At 41.0% G+C, this 19833-nt stretch overlaps 1 protein-coding gene across 1 annotated transcript; it reads left to right on the top strand.

Moving 5' to 3' along the window:
- Positions 1-458: 458 nt before the first annotated feature.
- Positions 459-19807, top strand: PRG4 (proteoglycan 4). The gene is made up of 12 exons (XM_042805757.1): positions 459-552; positions 2879-3001; positions 5328-5447; positions 9008-9127; positions 11083-13991; positions 14040-14772; positions 15863-15949; positions 16231-16370; positions 17190-17346; positions 18165-18344; positions 18549-18674; positions 19704-19807. The coding sequence occupies exons 1-12, from the start codon at positions 459-461 to the stop codon at positions 19805-19807; spliced, it is 4893 nt and encodes a 1630-aa protein (XP_042661691.1).
- The last annotated feature ends 26 nt before the right edge of the window (positions 19808-19833 follow it).

Raw genomic sequence — 19833 nt, 5'->3', positions numbered from 1 at the left:
ATTTGACATATTTAAACATTAATATTTCAATGATAGATTATGGTTTATAAAATTATGTTGTTTAAAAACTAATGTTTTGACAGTATTTTTTTTTTTACTTTACATTTATAAGTATTATAACCTTAGAAACTGTTGTACTGAAGTGCATCCATGTTAAAAAGAAAAGACTGTGACTGTAGTTTTCACATAATAGATTCTGCAAAAAATTACTTCAGTTATTTGTTAATAACGAAATTTCTTACTCTTACTACAAAATTTAACAGCTAATCAACTAAAAGCCAAGAAAGAATTTATGAAGCAATTCTAAATTAAAAATTTGTCCTTGAATAATTTTAGTATTAATTTTATGTTATTAAACTAGTATTATGTATAAAGCTATACACTGCAATTTTTTTGAAATTATGAACTGCTTAATTGAATTGCCTGTAGTGATGTGAGATTATTTCTTTTTAGGGATGATGTCGTATCTGAAAGTAATGATCATAAGGAACACACTTTGCATATCCCTGGTGATCCTTTCACTGTCCTTGGTTCAAGAAGTGTCTTCTGCAGGTACTGTAACAGATAAAGACGAAGGGAGGGTGTCTAGGATAGCTGACAAATACTAAGAATGCTTCAAATGCATCTTCATAAAAATACCAAGTTCTAGAACTTTATATTTATTCAGACAGGCATTATGATTCAGTTTTATCATCAATTAATATCTTCATAAATATTTTTTAGTACAGCATGATCCTCTTTTTTGAGGAATAATATATAAATATGAATATAATGCAAAATACCTGTGAAAGTACTTTTTCTGTAGACATATTCTACAGATCCTGTTGCCCTCAGGCTGACATATTTAACCTTAGTGATTTGCAGTATGATTCAAGGAAGAAACTAAAATTACAATATCCACATAATTTGGTTAGAAATATTTATACACAATATGCTTGGGGAAAGGAATGTCTGTACTGTGATAAGTGCTCTGCCATTAAATGCACTGTCATTACCAGTACCAAGGGAATTATTTGTCTAATACTATAGATTTTTATTTACTCTCAAAGCTCTGTAATAGATTTCTAACTAAAGTAGCACGGTGATGAAGAAACTGAAGAACTTGCAGCCTGGCAAGTCTTGTGCTATTAAATTGTTATAGTGATAACATTGTGTTTCACTTGCTGGTAGAAAACAATTCATTACTATTTGACAGTAGAAGACATAACACTTGCATTTCTGAGCGGCTCATCGGGGCACAGCAGATGTCAGGTTTGACCTACAGGGCAGAGCAGCCTGGCACTGCACTCTCTAGAGCTGCTGAAAGCCTTCCCACTATTTCCAGCAAAAGTCAAGACTCTTACCAACAACAACTCGAATAGTTTAGGAATTTTCCTTAGAAATAACTTCTTAACCTACAAGTCATAAACTTTAAACAAATAAATGAATGAAAAATGTTACTTTTTGGACTTATTTTCTTCCCATAAGATGGATGCAATATATTGGGCACGTATCCATAAAGGAAGATGTTAATTTATCTTTTCAACTCCAGTATTAAGAGTCCATTAACTTAGGTCCATTAACTTCTCCATTTATTCCCTTGTCCCGCTTCATTATTTGTAAAGAAGTGGTAACAAACACTATACCTACCTGCTGAAAATCACAATATATGTAATTATTTGTTATCCCAGGGTCTTCCTTCATACACACACACATGGAGTGTGTGCTGTTAGAAATTGTCTTTGCTGTTGTGTTGTGTTACATGTTATTTCTTGTTATTTTCTTGTTGTTGCTCAATGTTTCAGCTGATTATCTTAACTCTGTTTTAGCTTGCTGATTGTTCAGCTTCTTTGTTTGTATTTAGGGATGCTTCACTTGTGGTCCTACATGTTTCATTTCCCGAAGAAGCTGTTAGCGTGTTACATTAGTAGAGATTTCACATAGGAAGGAGAATTGTTGCAGGGTGAATATCTGATCTGGGAGTAGAAGTTAACCGCTGCCAAGCTTGAATGCTTGCAGTTTGAAAGCAGACCTCCCAATGTCTTGCTTACCACCTGTAATCTGCAGCATTTATTATTATCTAGCATTTTCCAATGCTACAGCAGTTTAGCAGTAAAGCCATTGTGGGATGAGCTTTTATGTTAGTCTGCTAATAAGTAATCTCCTAATTAGTAAACAGAATGTACTTTATAGAAGATTTCAGGACTAGATCCCAACTGTTCCTAGTCTCATATTTGATACTAAATTCCTCTCTGACCTCAGGGAAAAAAATAATGTAGACAGCAGGCAGATTTTGAAAACTTCCAATAAAAATGGCTCCAGGGACCTGTATTCATTATGACAGTGCTCACCAGTTTGCAAATTAAACTGATTTTATTTGGTTATTATGAAGAACATCACCAAAAGTAAAAATCAGACAGACCTAATGGGTCTGTCAGGTACAGTTGTGCAGATGCACATCTATAACCATATGTAGGGTGAATTAAGATGGAGAATAAATCTGCAAAACAATATAGTACCTGGCTGACATACTGCCTAAGTTAAATCTGCACGGGCTAGTTTGAATGCCATAACTGCTGTGGTTGTACTTCTGAATCAGGCCTCAGAGCTTCATTAATATTCAGGAGAAACAGGCTACTTTAGCCTCAGCAGAACACCCCTCTAATTTGAGCGGGTGCTGCTGCTAGTCCTCTGGCTGGCTCAGAGCAAACCTCTGATCCGCAGACCTTCAGGAGGGGTTTCACTGGGCCCACAGTTTCTGCAATAATGAGTGAAAAAATGGCATTCTGTAGGGAAAAAAAAAAAAAAAAAAAGATAAATCTCACTACTTTGCCATTCAGCATTTCCTTATATACCATTTTGGTTTGGCAATGTTTACACCAGTGTTGTGTGATTTTAGATTTATCAAGCTGTACAGGGAGATGTGGGGAAGGGTATTCTAGAGAGCATGACTGCCACTGTGATTTTAACTGTCAACACTACATGGAGTGCTGCCCTGACTTCAAGAAATTCTGCACAGTGGGTAAGTTCCCAAACACAGCCAGTTCCTATCGACAAGACTTCCCCCACCCCATTTGCTCCAACTCCCTACCACACCAGTGTCTCTCCTCTGAACGCTTATATGTCTCTCTCAGTTTGCTGCATCCTTGTTCTCCTCTCATACATGTATTGTTCTCCCCCTCAAAACCTCAGTGATAACCTCTTGCGACCCATTCAAAGAAAATTGCGTATCCAAGGTTAACACTGAGAAAAGGATTTTGCTTTTCAGAAGAGCAGAAGTAGGCAAGAGGGGGTGAAACAATTTTCCTGCTACTTGTTTTCTTGTCCTTAAATGCATTTGTACTGTATCTGTTTGTCTCTTCTACAAAAAAATGGTAAAAGCAAATTCAGGGTTTTCCAGGAAGAAATTCTGGGACATTCCAACTCAATTATAAGAACTCTGGAAGCTGTAGGGTCTAATCCAAAGTCAGAGGGTGTCCTTCCATGGATAGAAATTGACTCTGGATCAGAACCATGTCCAGAGTTTGATGGAAAAGATTGTTGGATGAGTATTATTTTTTATGCTTTATTTGTATGCAAAACTGTATAGTGTAAATAAATACAGGTATTTCAAACTCTTCTACTGAGAGTTAAAAAATATTTTCTTATAAATCACCAATGTCAAAAATATCAGTGATCTGGATAACTGCAGTTTGTTACATGACACTGTAGTTCCAGTAAGGTTACAGGTGTAAGGTAAGACTTCTTAGATCCAGCAACACAGGCCAAGTGTTGCTCAAAATGCAAACACAGCACTCCCCAAAATGTTAATTCTGCTGCTCTAACACGCACACTGGAAACACTTGCACTTCAGTCTTCCCCATCCTGATTTTGATTTGTGAGGGGACGTCAACATTTTTCAAAACTAAAAGTATATACTGAGACATTTTAATTATGTAGGCTATTTATTTATTGTGGGCCATATTCAGTTATTCTGGCATCTACATAACATTAAATAAATTTTTTAAGGCTAGACGAAGTCTATCCTACCCTAGATCACTGAATTCAGGCAAGCACAATAGGTGCCACTGTTAAAGCATGCAGGCAGTCTGACGAAGGACTGTGGCCCAGCTAGCATGTGACCAATGCTGACTAAATTAGAGAAATGCCAGACATTGGTTTATGAGTAAACACTGCCCTAATGTCATAAAATAAAAATAATTCTCACATGTGAATGTGGCACGAATCCACTGGCATCGACTCACTTCACATCTACATTGGCCAAGATGTTCATAATCTGCCTATAAAGTAATCCTGATTTTGCTAGATAGTGATTTAATTATAAAATATGATTTTATGCCCTGCATGACACAAAGACAATGACTTCAAAAGAGACTTATGTACAGAAAAGATACAGGACAAGAATAACACACCATATGGCAAATTCTGGAAATACCAAATGATAGCTAATTGTTGGCTTAATTCTGTGAGATGCTAAGCATCCTCCAGAAATATCCACTTCAGGTCTAACATAATCACTTCAGTTTAACTGTTGACTAACTACCTATTAAAGGTACTACTGAATGTTAATAAATGTAAATGTGATGTGAATGTTCAGGGTCAAATTTTGTTCTTGAAAAATACAGCAAACATATTTTGCTGAAGTCTCCAATAGCTGTGCATGCACTTTCCAGAACAATTTGGTCATTATTTGATATGAAACAGAAGTGTTTCTGTAGTGACTGAAGTTGTCAGAAGTTAACCAATAATGAAATATTACAAGCATGTGGTTATTAATCATGTCAAAACATGGTAGATACTCCTTGAGTACTAATAATTAAAAAACTGTATTAAATAGACTAGGATAACTTTTCAGAAATAGTTACTCTGTGTAACTGTTAACTCATTTACACAATGAAGTTGCAGTATTTGCCCAGAGACATCAGGTGGACCTTTAGGCAAATTACTTTTCAGAAATGCTTTGGTAGACACATCACTCCTGATACAAAGTGGTACATTGATGAATACCTTTTGAAAACCCAACCCAGAATTTAAATAGCATTCTTGACACAACTGCTATTTCATTAAGGAAACCAAAACCTTCTATGATGGGACCTAGCTAAAGTGAATGCTTTAACTGTAAGTTCTAAATGGTCTCAATATACTGCAATGGCAAAATACAGCTCTGGTTGTATGGCCTGATCTAAAACATGCAATTACACAAACAAGTTCTAGATCAGACCAGAATAACCACCTGATTTTGTGAAGCTGTTCTTTACATCAGCTTAAGCAAATGACTTCACTATAGAGAGGTCCCAGCATTAAATGTGAGCTAGCCAAAAATACTAATGCTCTTGTGCCTTATGCAGAAGTCTCCTGCAGAGGACGTTGCTTTGAAATCTTTGAAAGAGGAAGAGAGTGTGACTGTGATGCAGACTGTGAAAGATATGGCAAATGCTGCCCAGACTACACGGAACACTGTAAAGAGGGTAAGAAATTTCTTTGTCACTGTATTTTTCCTGGATATATTTAAACAGAGATACTTTGCATTATCATAAAACATTCACTGTGCAAGCTTCTTAGGACACAAGAAGTTAACTACTAGACAAAAGAAACCAAAACAAGAATAACAGAAATCTGATTAACAGAAATCTGATTTTAAAAATAAAATGGCCATTTTCTCAAGCATGAACAGCTTCTTGACACATACAGGTAGATACACCGAAAGCCATCACCAAGAGATGAATTCTGAGGATAAAGTTTTATTTTGTGTTAGCCTCTTTTGGTACTAGCCATACTCTAATTTACTATCAGAATTGTCACCCAGATTAATATTTGTGTAAGGCCAGGTTTTGCATGTGCACTTCCACTTATGCTACTTAAGTTACATCAGCAATAGAATTCAAGGACAGAAGCTTGGGAGAATTGTTGTGGTTTGAGCCTGGTCGGCAGCCAACCATTGCAGCCGGTCACCCACCCTTCCCCCACCAACATGGGAATGGGGGAGGGAATTGGAAGAGTAAATAAAGGGAGACTCGCAGGCTGAGATAGGCACAGTTTAATAATGGTAATAAAATAAAAACAATGACAGTAATAGAAAAAAAATATAAACAGGCAAGCCACAATGTAATTGCTCACCACCCGCTGACCAATCCCCAGCCTGTTCCCGGCCAGCGACCCCGAGATACCAAGATCCCGCAATCGCAATCCCGGAAGCGAGAGAGCTCCTTCCCAACCACCCCTCCTCTATACAGTGAGCATGACGTGCCATGACATGGAATGTTTCATTGGCCAATTTGGGTCTGGTGCTCTGGCAGTGCTCCCTCCCTGCCTCCTGTGCACCTGCGCACGGGCAGAACATGGGGAATCGTAGAGCCCTTGAAATCTCAACAACAGCTGAAAACATCAGTATGCTATCAGCATTCTTCTCATACCAAACCCAAAGCTAAATCCAAAACACAGCACTATTCTAGTTCCCAAAAAGGAATATTAACTCTATTTCAGCCCAAACCAGGACAAGAACGAAAGACACATTGCAATAGAAATCCTAGTTCATCTTACAAAAAAAGTAGTAATGAAGGAAGGTCCAACTTTCTTAAACTTGCCACCCATCCAAAAGTGGAGAATATCTACTCCGTGCCTTGGGATAACACTACTTAAAGCTCCAGACTACTTGCTTTGGGTTACTGCCATCACTGGCAGCATATAGAGACAGATGTCCTACATCCTCCCCCACCTCAAATCCAAGATGGGAAGAGAAGTCCAACACAGAAACCCAACCTCTGGGGCATGTGGGAGGAACTGCAGGATCTGCCTGGTTAGAAGTGGTTACACATTCACACTGCAGCAAGAGGAATTTCAAGAAAATGCACATTTAACCTTTAGGCTGTGTTGTGGTTTGAGCTGGGTTGGCAACCCCTATAGCCCCCTCCCCTGCTACCAAAAAACCCCACCACTCACTCAAACCCCGGACAGGCTGCAAATTCAGTTCAGGGGAGAATTACACTGACCCACAGTCACTTTTGTTTATTTTGTCCTTCACTGCAGAACCTGATAGGCTTTTGTTAGTTGAGCACAAGGGCACAGATCTGGAGGTACAGTTTCACCTTCATGTAGCTTTCATAACACTATCGATTGAATTCTAGTCTAGAAAACACTGACAGATTATGTATAGTTTCATCCTGTCCTTAATTTTTCTGATACTTGTGGACCTAAATTCATTTCTGTGAACACACTTGGCAAATATAACTTGGCACTGAGTTGCTGCATTCACAGACCAGACAACCTGCAAGGCAGCCAACTTCCAAAGCGTGCAGTTTAACAAACAAGATGAGTTATGGATTATCATTTGGTTCACTTTACCAACCACTCCCAGTCCCCAAGTGCTGGTATAACAGCTTGGGTTTGCCACTCCGTTCCACAATAATTTATACTGAAATAGACTCTGTATTCAGCAATTTTTGACTCTATGTCTAGAGGAGGATAAATATCTTGGAAGTATCTTGGGGTGAACTTGCTGCTTCCTCTTGCTGCTGAGTTTAGCATGCATGAACACTTACAAGAGTTAGTTAGCCATTTCACTTGCTCTTCAGTTCAAATATAAAGAAAAGTTAACCAACTGCTCATAATTTTAGAGAGTTTCTTCTAGTATTTTAGTTACTTAGATTTGATATTAGTTTTTGTCAAAAAAACCCAACAAAAAAATCCCCAGAACCCATCCTACCACTGTACTCAGTATTTTAGTTTTTTGTTATGTGTAAGTAACTGAGCAACCTGTTAAACCTCTTGGAATAATTGTGCTGTTTATGCATCTTCTGAACACTTTGTTCTGTACAGTGAAGCTAAGTTTGCGATGTATATCAAGAGATCATTTTTACCTTTCTTATCCTCCAGAAGCCCTATATCCCTGAATACACACACACGCACAGGTAAGGACTGATCAAACATTCCACACACACCCCCCACCACTACTGACTCTTCTGAAAGGTGACTCACCTCCCAAAGTGATTTTATTCAACAATTACAATTACTCTCTCTTTCTCAATAAAAGCATCAGAATATAATCCAACCCCCAACCTTACTTACTTTGAGTACTAGCTTGCTATGAAAGTAAATCCTTTGATACCACGGTCATCATCTTATGAGACAAAAACACTGCTCTTTTGTAAAAAGCTGATTACACATACTTATGGCACCTACTGGGTCCTTCAGTTGGATCAAAGATTTCTGCAGGTTCCCTGAGCTCCATCATGCTTTTTTCACAACTAACAAGATCCTTTTACAAGGCTATGTTGATGGGAAAAGAGGGTCTTACTTCCAATTGTACAGTCTGACCCAAGAATGAATTAAAAAGTATCTTCTGGCTCTTACTGGATGCAAGTGAAATTCCATGCAATCTTCAGAGTTGGAAAAGCTGAACAGAAACTTCTAGTTTCACCTAAAACTTAGCCTGCTGGAAGTTAGCTTAATACTTAGATCTTGTGTTGTTTCTTTGGTCCCTGTCTACTTTGTCACTCCTGTCTTTTTCAAGGAAACTATTGCTTTTAAGATGTCTCCCCAAAATGATCACTTATGTAGAATTATCATGTCTGAAGAACTACAATATAACTAAAACTTCAGGGGATTATGAAAGTAAATGCTTGGCTAATATGATAGCTCTCAGAGATCCATTATAGTGAGTTAGTCCCAAGTCATCTGTAGTCAGAAGAACGAGATGACAAAAAAATTAGACAAATTTTCAGAACATAGAACTCCACTCAGAATTAATCTTTTTCCCACCTCAAAATTGCCATTAGCAAAGAATGCCTCACCTCCAGCTTCTGGGAAAAACACTTCTCCCATCTGTGATGAAACACTTGGGGATGCAAAGGATATATTTGCTCTTTTTCCCTTGAATAATATTGTAAAAAATCTTACAGGTAGCAAGAAGTGTAGATTTATATGGAAGATGGTAACTGAAATTTTGCAATCACTTTCTTCTTATACAGATGACACCAAGCACCTATAAAGAAAAATACTCCCAATTCACAGATTATTTTATTTCTTTCAGCACATGCAGAAAAGCCATCACCAAAGACTCCTCCAGCAAACAAACCAACATCTAAAAGGTCATCCAAAAATGAGGAAAAGAAGCCAGAGGAAGTAACGCAGCCCCATGAAGTTATGGAAGGTAGGAAAGTATACGAATGAAACAGGATGGGTGTTACCTGAAGGAAACATTAAAGACCATTTTCCTGCTTTGAAAATAGAAAGCTGATGCGAGACATTACCAGACAGTTACCAAGCTTGGAACCGCTCAGTTTATAAACTAATTACCTCACCTAGACCTCAGGATACTGATTTTGGAGAGTACACTTAGCACAGATGTTGGAGGGTGGCGATGTCTCCTGTGTCTACACTGGATTTTCACACGTATCTTCCAAAAATATGTTACACACCGGTGTCAGTTTTGGACAATGTCCATTGCTGGAACAGGAAGGGTGTTGTATTTTGGGACAGTGATGAATTGGCAGGAACAAGACAGGAAAATCTCCTAGCAGGTTTCTCTAGCTTTAATCAATCCAGGACTCATGCAGCTTCAGAAAACACATAATCTATTTTATCTCAATGGAAAATACTTTGCTTTCATGTGTTCTTTGTTATTCTGTTCCAGCATTTTAAGTGATAATTCAGGAGATCATTTTGAAGTTGAAAATTGAAGTAACAAGAATGAAATGAGACTAGAAGTCAATTTTGGCCAATATTTTAACCCTTACTTACAAAAAAAAAAAAAAAAAAAAAGAAAAAAGAGTACTTAATTTTCTGCTGTGGCAATTTCCTATTACAGAAAAATCAATATAGTGGGTTAAGGGAAACAAAATTAAGGAAATTCAAATAACCATCAACAGAACCCTACTTGGCTTATGGCATTTCAAACAAACTGGATGGCGGGAAAACCTATTCTGTAAAAATCTGCTCATACTGCACCTTTTCTACTATACATTTACACAGGGATTATTTCTCACACTGCAGTATTACAAGTTCTTTCAGTCTGCTGGGAGAGTCACTGCATCAGTGCCACTAACAGTCACCAGACGGTGACCATCAACAATAGCTCAGATCTTTTTATATTTTTAGATTTATAGAAAATCTGAACAACAACGTCACAAAACACATGATGCTGCACTTGATTTTCTTCAGGTTTTGAAGAAACAAATGCCAATTCAGTTGTACTGGAACAGGGCAACACAGCAGGGATCATAGAATTAAAAAAAAAAAAAACCACCACAGGACATATGTGAAAACAGAACTAAATTGCAAAACTTCAGAGAGATAACACTTAGTAAGAGATTAAAATGCAGAAGCATTTGCTGTTACTTTTTACTAAATATAGGTTTATTAACAATTTGACTCAGGTCAATGTAATTATATATACAAGTAAAGAGAGTCTTAAAGCCATAAATCACAAAGAGAAAAACCATTCAAGATGTAAAGATACAGTAGGAAATGCTGTCAGGTGTCTGCATTCAGAAAGTTTATTTTCCTCCCATTTTCCTACCTCTCTCCTTCAAGTCCAGGCCATTGGTGCAGGTTATGTTATAATTAAGGTCAGAGGAATAAATCTAAAGAACAAACTGAGAAGTGTCTCATCAGAAGGACTATATTTTATAGTGTGGTTCCCCTTCCATGAAAAAGGGTGGAAATACCAATTGGCCTCACCTTCAAACACCAAAGTAAAATATGCCATGCTGTACTCAGAGTTGCAGTAAGTTAGCCAAAAGGTTTACTTAAAATTTAGATGAGCTGCTGCAAAGTCCCACGCAGAAAAAAGGAATTCAAATTTAACCCACTTCAGGTTAGTTTTCCTCTTCTAAATGGTTTATCTTTTGACAGGTACCTAAGTCCATAAAGTGGCATTTATCAATTTATGTCAGGTTTCACATAACTTTTTTTTTCTCCTGTTTAAATAAATGTATCAACAATTTCAAGCTAATTAAGTGCAATCTTACAAAGAAAGCATTTAGAGCAAAGATCATAAAACCAACTTGCTATTCAAAAGATAAACAGCTATTTCTAATCTGCATTGTAATTTAATATACAGTGGCAATGAAATTCCAGTATCTTAATATATATTTGTTCCCATAGATAATGGCAGCGAACTGGAAAACAAAGTGACCAGTCCTGCTCCAACTACAAAACACTCTGACACAAAAACAACAACCAAAGCAACTACATCTGGTCCAAAACCAAGTTTACCAACTATGATGAGTACTACCACAGAAGCAACAACTACCAAAGAGACCACTACGGCTGAGAAAGAGACCCCTGCAACAACATCATCACCAACAACCAAGGCAGAATCTCCCACCACCCCCAAACCTGAAGACACAACCCCAGAGGCACCAACGACCAAGCCAAACTCTCCCACCACCCCCAAACCTGAAGACACAACCCCAGAGGCACCAACAACCAAGCCAGAGTCTCCCACCACCCCCAAACCCGAAGACACAACCCCAGAGGCACCAACAACCAAGGCTGAATCTCCCACCACCCCCAAACCTGAAGACACAACCCCAGAGGCCACAGAGGCACCAACAACCAAGCCAGAGTCTCCCACCACCCCCAAACCTGAAGACACGACCCCAGAGGCACCAACAACCAAGGCTGAATCTCCCACCACCCCCAAACCTGAAGACACAACCCCAGAGGCCACAGAGGCACCAACGACTGAAGCAGAGTCTCCCACCAGCCCCAAATCTGAAGACACAACCCCAGAGGCCACAGAGGCACCAACAACCAAGGCTGAATCTCCCACCACCCCCAAACCTGAAGACACAACCCCAGAGGCCACAGAGGCACCAACGACCAAGCCTGACTCTCCCACCACCCCCAAACCTGAAGACACAACCCCAGAGGCCACAGAGGCACCAACGACCAAGCCAAACTCTCCCACCACCCCCAAACCTGAAGACACAACCCCAGAGGCCACAGAGGCACCAATGACTGAATCAGACTCTCCCACGATGCCTATGGTTGAAGATATGACCCCTGAGGCCACGGAGGAAGCAATAACTGAAGCAGACTCTCCCACCACCCCCAAACCTGAAGACACAACCCCAGAGGCCACAGAGGCACCAACGACTGAAGCAGAGTCTCCCACCAGCCCCAAATCTGAAGACACAGCCCCAGAGGCCACAGAGGCACCAACGACTGAAGCAGAGACTCCCACCAGCCCCAAATCTGAAGACACAAACCCAGAGGCCACAGAGGCACCAACGACCAAGCCAGACTCTCCCACCACCCCTAAACCTGAAGACACAACCCCAGAGGCCACAGAGGCACCAACGACCAAGCCAGAGTCTCCCACCACCCCCAAACCTGAAGACACAACCCCAGAGGCCACAGAGGCACCAACAACTGAAGCAGAGTCTCCCACCACACCTGAACCTGAAGACACAACTCCAGAGGCCACAGAGGCACAAACAACCAAGCCAGAGTCTCCCACCACCCCCAAACCTGAAGACACGACCCCAGAGGCACCAACAACCAAGGCTGAATCTCCCACCACCCCCAAACCTGAAGACACAACCCCAGAGACCACAGAGGCACCAACAACCAAGGCTGAATCTCCCACCACCCCCAAACCTGAAGACACAACCCCAGAGGCCACAGAGGCACCAATGACCAAGGAAGACTCTCCAACCACCCCCAAACCTGAAGACACAACCCCAGAGGCCACAGAGGCACCAACAACCAAGCCTGACTCTCCCACCACCCCCAAACCTGAAGACACAACCCCAGAGGCACCAACAACCAAGGCTGAATCTCCCACCACCCCCAAACCTGAAGACACAACCCCAGAGGCCACAGAGGCAACAATGACCGAGGAAGACTCTCCAACCACCCCCAAACCTGAAGACACAACCCCAGAGGCCACAGAGGCACCGACAACCAAGCCAGACTCTCCCACCACCCCCAAACCTGAAGACACAACCCCAGAGGCCACAGAGGCACCAACAACCAAGCCAGAGTCTCCCACCACCCCCAAACCTGAAGACACAACCCCAGAGGCACCAACAACCAAGGCTGAATCTCCCACCACCCCCAAACCTGAAGACACAACCCCAGAGGCACCAACAACCAAGCCAGACTCTCCCACCACCCCCAAACCTGAAGATACAACCCCAGAGGCACCAACAACCAAGACTGACTCTCCCACCACCCCCAAACCTGAAGACACAACCCCAGAGGCACCAACAACCAAGACTGACTCTCCCACCACCCCCAAACCTGAAGACACAACCCCAGAGGCACCAACAACCAAGGCTGAATCTCCCACCACCCCCAAACCTGAAGACACAACCCCAGAGGCACCAACAACCAAGGCTGCATCTCCCACCACCCCCAAACCTGAAGATACAACCCCAGAGGCACCGACAACCAAGCCAGAGTCTCCTACCACCCCCAAACCTGAAGACACAACCCCAGAGGCACCAACAACCAAGGCTGACTCTCCTACTACCCCTAAAGTGGAGGAGACAGAAGCAGAATCTCCCACCACCCCTATGGTCAAAGGGCCTACCCCTGAGGCTGACACCGCTGCCATACGAAAAACAACACCTATTGAACCAACAACTACTGTCCCTGGATTAGTAACAACTGCTAAGAAAGACACAACCACTCAAAGCAGTGAGCCAGTCACAAGAAGTAGGAAGGAAACACCCATACCTGAAGCTGACACTATGGTTAGTGAAACAACAGCAGAAGAGAAAATCACAACTCCTGTATCCAAAGAGGCAACCAGCACAACTGCAAAAGACACGACTACCGCAGTACAAAGGATAGTGGTGACAGAAGCTAGTACTACCGAGATTGTAACAACAGCTGACAAAAGAGACAAAACAACAGCTAAAGCCATTATGACTCCTATAACCAAAGAAACAACTAAAATAGAAACAACCACAGTGAACAAAGTGATAACGACACCCAAGAAAGACAAAACTACTGTGCTTAAAGACATTTTAACAGCAACAAGCAGGAAAGACACAACTACTGTAAATGCAGTGATAACAGCTAAACCAGATGACTCTCCCAAAGGTAAGGATGATATTCCAAATACAACTCCTACAACCAAGCCAGCTGTCACTACAGCAGCTGAATCAGAAGCAACTACTACAGACAAAAAGAGTGAAACAACAGCTCCAGAAAAAGAAACTACCCCAGCTAAACAAGACAAGACTCCCATACCGAAAGAGACTTTAACAGCTAAAAAAGAAAGCCCCGTGGGAATAGCAACTGTAACAACAGCAGCCACAACAGCTATAACTTCCTCCACCAAGCCCACTGTGTTGACAGCTGCCAAACCAGATTCAACTCCTAAGCCCAGGGAAATTTTAACAACAAATAAAAAAGACACAACTATGGAAAGTAAGCTGGCTGTAACAGCAGCAGCTAAAGAGAGCACAAGTACTACTTGTGTTGTAGAGACAACAACAGCTGGTAAAAAAGAGGTAACGACCATCAAGGAAACTAGCATCACACCTGAAAAAGAAATGGAAGATGCCATTGAAAAGGTCACTCATATTGACAAAGGAGGGGAAACTACAGTTACCAAAGAGACCACTACAAGAGATAAAAAAGACACAATAGAAGAAATGTTTATTGTTTCCAATGGGACATCCAAGCCAACCATACATTTTCAGGAGGTTACTGACACAAGAGATGAGCCTCATCCAGCTGACCCTGGAACTCTGCCAGTAAAAGAAGAGCCTGAGATCAACAACAAGCCTTTAATACAACCTGCAGACTTGCCAATTTTAACTGGAGAGACACAAGGTAATTGCATTCCAGTAGGTACAAAAGCACCAATAACTCCACTAGAGAGCACAACAAAACATGTGAGCAAATGACACGTAAGACCTTTCTATATTGTGTCACAAGAACATGGCACTCCTGTCCCAGTGGTCAGCCATAACCATGGTGCTACAGCTACCAGCCTCCTGAATACTGATATCTCAGTTTTCAGGTGTGGTGTTAATGAAATTCTCCACGTAGTTTAGAGCGTGATCTTATTTCAGTAATTGATACTGCTGAAAAACATTTGTTGTAAATACTGTAGAAGATGAAAACAGGAAAAAGTCAAGGAAAAAGAAGATAAATTTCTAAGTCCCATGAAAATTTTGCTAGGGAGTCAGGCTGAATATCCAGTTACTCATACCTAACCTGGGATTCTGTAGTCACACACAAAAAATATCACATAAGAGACAACTCTTTTTCTTGCATTACTCTTTCCTCCATGTTTTTTGCCACACTTTTCACGTCCTCACTATCTGTTTTATTCAGATATAGCCTGCAGGTTCTTGGGCATTTTGTTCAATCATATATTGACAGACATTCTGGAGGGGATAAAAAAGGATTTTTCACAGAAATTACTTGGGTATTTGTGCAAAACGGATTCATCCTTCCTTTATATTTAAGTGAAAGTAAATGTAAAGTATTTTTTAAGAAATAAGGAGGGGGAAGGGAACCCACTAGAGCAGCTTGGAGAAACATCAAGTAAACATCCCAGAACATGAATAAATTAAATGCGGGATGTAGCATACAATGCATTTATAGGTCTTTTTCTGAATTACGGGTACTTTGGTAAGCAATGAGCAAAGATATCCATACCTAGTCATGTAAACGGCTGGTCTGGCACTCCTGGGAGCAGAACATGACAGCCAACCTTTCCAAGAATATGTCTCAAATGAGTAACTAAACCCTTTGCAGGACAAGTGCCAGGCGGAGGCCTGAGTGGCAGAGGGCCTTGAACGTCACCCAGCACAAGCGATCACATTTAACAGCCACAGTGCTACTGGCACCGGGCTGGGGAGGTAACGCAATTTGTGTTGAACGTTAAGCAAACCTGAGCCACTGTGTTTTTCAGCAAAGAAGGACGAGAAGGACCTGTGCAGCGGGAAGCCGGCGGACGGCATGGTGGCCCTGCCGAATGGCACCCTGGCTGTCTTCCGAGGTAGGCCAGCCCTGGCCCTCCTCCTCCTCCTCTTCCTCCTCCTCTGCCTCCTCCTCATCCTCCTCCTCTTCAAACCCGACCACCCGACTCCCTCCAACGCTCCGAGGCCCTCACGAACGGTGCAAGGCGGGAGCCACCTTGCCCCCTCAGCCGCACCCTGAGGGCAGGAGCGAGGGAAGAGGGGAGGGGGGAGGTCCTCCTTTCCAGCACCTTTCCCCCTGAGTCTGTCTGTCTGTCTGTCGGCCCACCCACGTTTCACCGTCTCTCCTCCCGCCGCTCAGGTCACTACTACTGGCTGCTGAACGGCAGGAGCCCGCCGACCACCAGCCCCCGCCAGATCAGCGACGGCTGGGGCATCCCGTCCCCCATCGACGCCGTCTTCTCCAGGTGCAACTGCGATGGCAAGACCTTCTTCGTCAAGGTGGGGAGCGAGCGTGGGAGGCAGCCGGGAGGGCACGGGGGCTTTATGAAAAAAAGGGTGCGGGTTTTGAAATGCAGCCCCGCAGAAGTGGAGCCTTGCGTTGCACTGGGGCCATGTTTTACGGAACAAATGGCGTTTTCAAACAGTGTGGTGGGTTTAAAACTCTGTGGGTGAAGTTAAGTGTCTCTTCCCCGCCCACTCCTCGTCTGCCTTGCAAGGGTACTTATCAGGAAAAACCTCAATTCAGTGTTTTTCCCCCTGTAATTGGCTAGGAGACAAAGCATTGACAGAATAACTGATCATTGAGTAACTTTTACTTATGAGCCACACTTCAAAAAAAATTCAACTCTTTAAAATATAAGTATTTTATCATGTCTTTCCCTTGCCCAAATATGGCCTAAATTTGTTCCTAATACATTTCCCTTCCTGAAAGATGATAACAAAATGCACACGCTTCATTAAAGACATTATACAATTTTTTCCCAATTAATCATTCAGTCCTGGAATTCAAGTGGTTTCTCCTAACTGTGAAAATTTAGAGATGTAGAAAGCAAACTGCCTTGTTCACTAACCACTCTTAACAGTTCGTTTCTAAGACACTCTACCTTTACTCAAAGGCATTGTTAAAAGACTGCTGAAAGCATTTTATGAAGTTGTAATATTTTTTTCCTGTTTTTAATGTATGTAGAAGTGGTTCCAGTCAGTTTTACAATACAGTTATCAAAATGCTAGGGTTATGATTATTTTTCAAGTCTGTGCTGAAGCTCAATTACCAAGAATGAATTTCCTCTAAAGTTCCTTTTTTCTTTAAATCATCAGGGTCCCCTATACTGGCGTTTCACTAACGGTGTTATGGATAAAGGCTATCCCAAACCTCTTGCGAATGGATTTGCAGGGCTAAGTGGGAAAATAGTAGCAACCCTCCCCGTGGCAAGATACAACAACAGACCAGAATCTGTTTATTTTATCAAAAAAGGTATGTCTCCTATTTCATAAGTTCACAGATGATCAAAAGGTGCTTGAATTGCCTTAGGAATAAAACAACCTTCTTGACTGAAAGATGCATTTCTTTCAAAAATAGAAACACAAGTGATGTCAGAGGGTGCTAGGTGGTCAAAAAGTAGCCTGAAGCTTTAAAAATTTGTGTTAGTAGTTACAGATCTTTAAGTGCATTTTAAAATAGAAAGGACTGTAAGGGGCAGAATCCAGCAGCGTAGCAGACAAGCATTAAGTTTTATCTGGTGGTAGACCTATTTTAGTCTCAAGTTAATTAGAGAAGGGTAGGTAGGTAGTTCATAACTACATATGGAAATCTCCCTATTTCATATTTTAAATTAATTTCCTCACTTTATGAATGATGTACTGCCACCATAAGAATTGTTACCCAAATTTAAAAAGCAGAGGCTAACAAATTGCAAATCCTTTCCTGGACACTAGCCCTCTTCTCACGCAGCCTAAAATGACGCTCTCACCCTCTCCTTGATAAAGAGGAACGATGGCAGCAAAAGCAGATCCCCTGGACGTGTGCGTAGTACTGTAACTGTAACGAGCCTGCAGAAGGTATCACTACATCTAAAAGCATGTTGGATTTAGAGAGCAAGGCTTTTTTACATCTCAAAATGTAGGAACAGATAGAAAAAGCTGAAGGCTGCCAGAGTTGTAGATGTATTAAAATGATGCTATTGATTTCCTGGGTGTAACACGGGTATCAATGAAGTTTTCTTTTCTCATTGAGCTGGTGGTTTGGTGATGACTTTAGGGTTATTTTAACCAAATGAAACAAATGTGTTTCAGATGGCAACATGCAACAGTACGTGTACAGACAAGAACCAGCCAAGAAGTGTCAAAGGAGAACCCACGTTACCATAAGATACCCAGTTTATGTCCCAAGACTTGTAATAAGGAGACGCTTTCAACGTGCAGTAAGAATGCCAACCATTATTCAGACTGTCAGAATCAACCCATATCCATCTGGTAACTTATGTTTATTAAATTTCTTTTATACAACTGTTTCAATCATAATAGTTTCTGAAACACAACATTCTGTTCCATTTTTTTTTTTTTTAAATAAAGTACTTTTTAATCCAGTAGATCCCGCTTGCTGTAAATTATACAAGCAAATACCTTACAGCAGACACACCGCAATACCTGCTAATTTAAGTTTTCTTTTGCTTGCAGGAGTTTTGCGTAAGGAAATCAAAATGACTGCCTACTGGAAAGGGCTCCCAAAAGTTATTCATTCGACTATCTCACTACCCAACTACAATAAGCCAGATGGCTATGATTATTACGCCTTCTCTTACAGTAAGTGAGAGCTAATGCAAGTTCCTACCTATCGATCTATCTATCTCAAGACACTAGCGGGTAGGGAAGAAAGTAGTCCATGTTATCTCGCAGCTTTCCAAAGCATGAGGTTACTGCTTGTGGTTCTGCAAGACTAATTTTAAGCACTACTGAAAAGTCCTGAGAATTAAAGTGTTGCCTGTAATTGAGATGATTCTATTTAAAAAAAAAAAAAAAAAAAAAATCAAGTTACAGGACAACTAGCAGCAAGAAGGTACAATGATTCCAACTAGCCAGTTGCTGAATGCATTGCCATGAGTTCAGGCTTATAAAGCGACAAAAAACCTGACACTTAAATGCAGTATTACATTAGTGATAGACTGAAATCCTTGGACCACTATACAGATAGCTTTTTCATCGGCTTCCATGGAACTACGTTTCTGACAAAACAGAAAAGGGTGGGACATGAACCATTTTGCTTCACGGGAAAAAAAATTATTATTCCAGATTTGGTAGATCCTTTCCCTCTAGCCAGGATCATGTAAAAGCGTTCCTCAGAATTTTTTGGATTATTCAGAAAAAAAAAAACCAACGCTCTAGGAACTAGCTATACCCAAACACAGGATACTCAAGTAAGTCTCTGCCAGTATGATCTAATTCCTAACCTTAACAGAGACCAACTCACACTTGGGGACCACAGAGTTCCTGCTTTTGTAGTCAGTGTGGGATTGCTTTATTTCCAGCTTGTTTGATTTCCAATTTCTTAAAACTATTCTGTGTTCTAGCAGTATGAGAGTATTCCTCCCTCATCCCTCTTCTTGGGACATATTTATTAGCAGTACTCTAAAATTTAGCTAAACACAAAGGACATGTAAAAAATTGAGGACAAAAATTCATTGTTATACCCTCTGAACTCCATCTATTTAATGTGGAATGAAAAACCTGTTATTCACGTCTAAATGAAATTAAAAGGAAGGCTTTAACTTCAAGATCCTTTCTGTGTACTAAATGTAGTTTCTGGAATTTAATTCTGACATGTCTTCATTTCAGACCGGTACTACAGCTTGGATGTTGGCAAAAGAATAGCAAGACCTGTTACCGCTCTCACAGGGAAGACTGTATCCAAAGATTGGTACAACTGTCCTAGCAAGTGATGCACAGCAGAGGGGTTTAAAAAAAG

Source organism: Tyto alba, unplaced genomic scaffold (assembly GCF_018691265.1).
Source record: "Tyto alba isolate M040663 unplaced genomic scaffold, T.alba_DEE_v4.0 Super-Scaffold_1000006, whole genome shotgun sequence".
Lineage (NCBI taxonomy): Eukaryota > Metazoa > Chordata > Aves > Strigiformes > Tytonidae > Tyto > Tyto alba.
The sequence above is the reverse complement of the archived record's forward strand: the minus strand, read 5'-3'. Positions and strand labels throughout refer to the sequence as shown.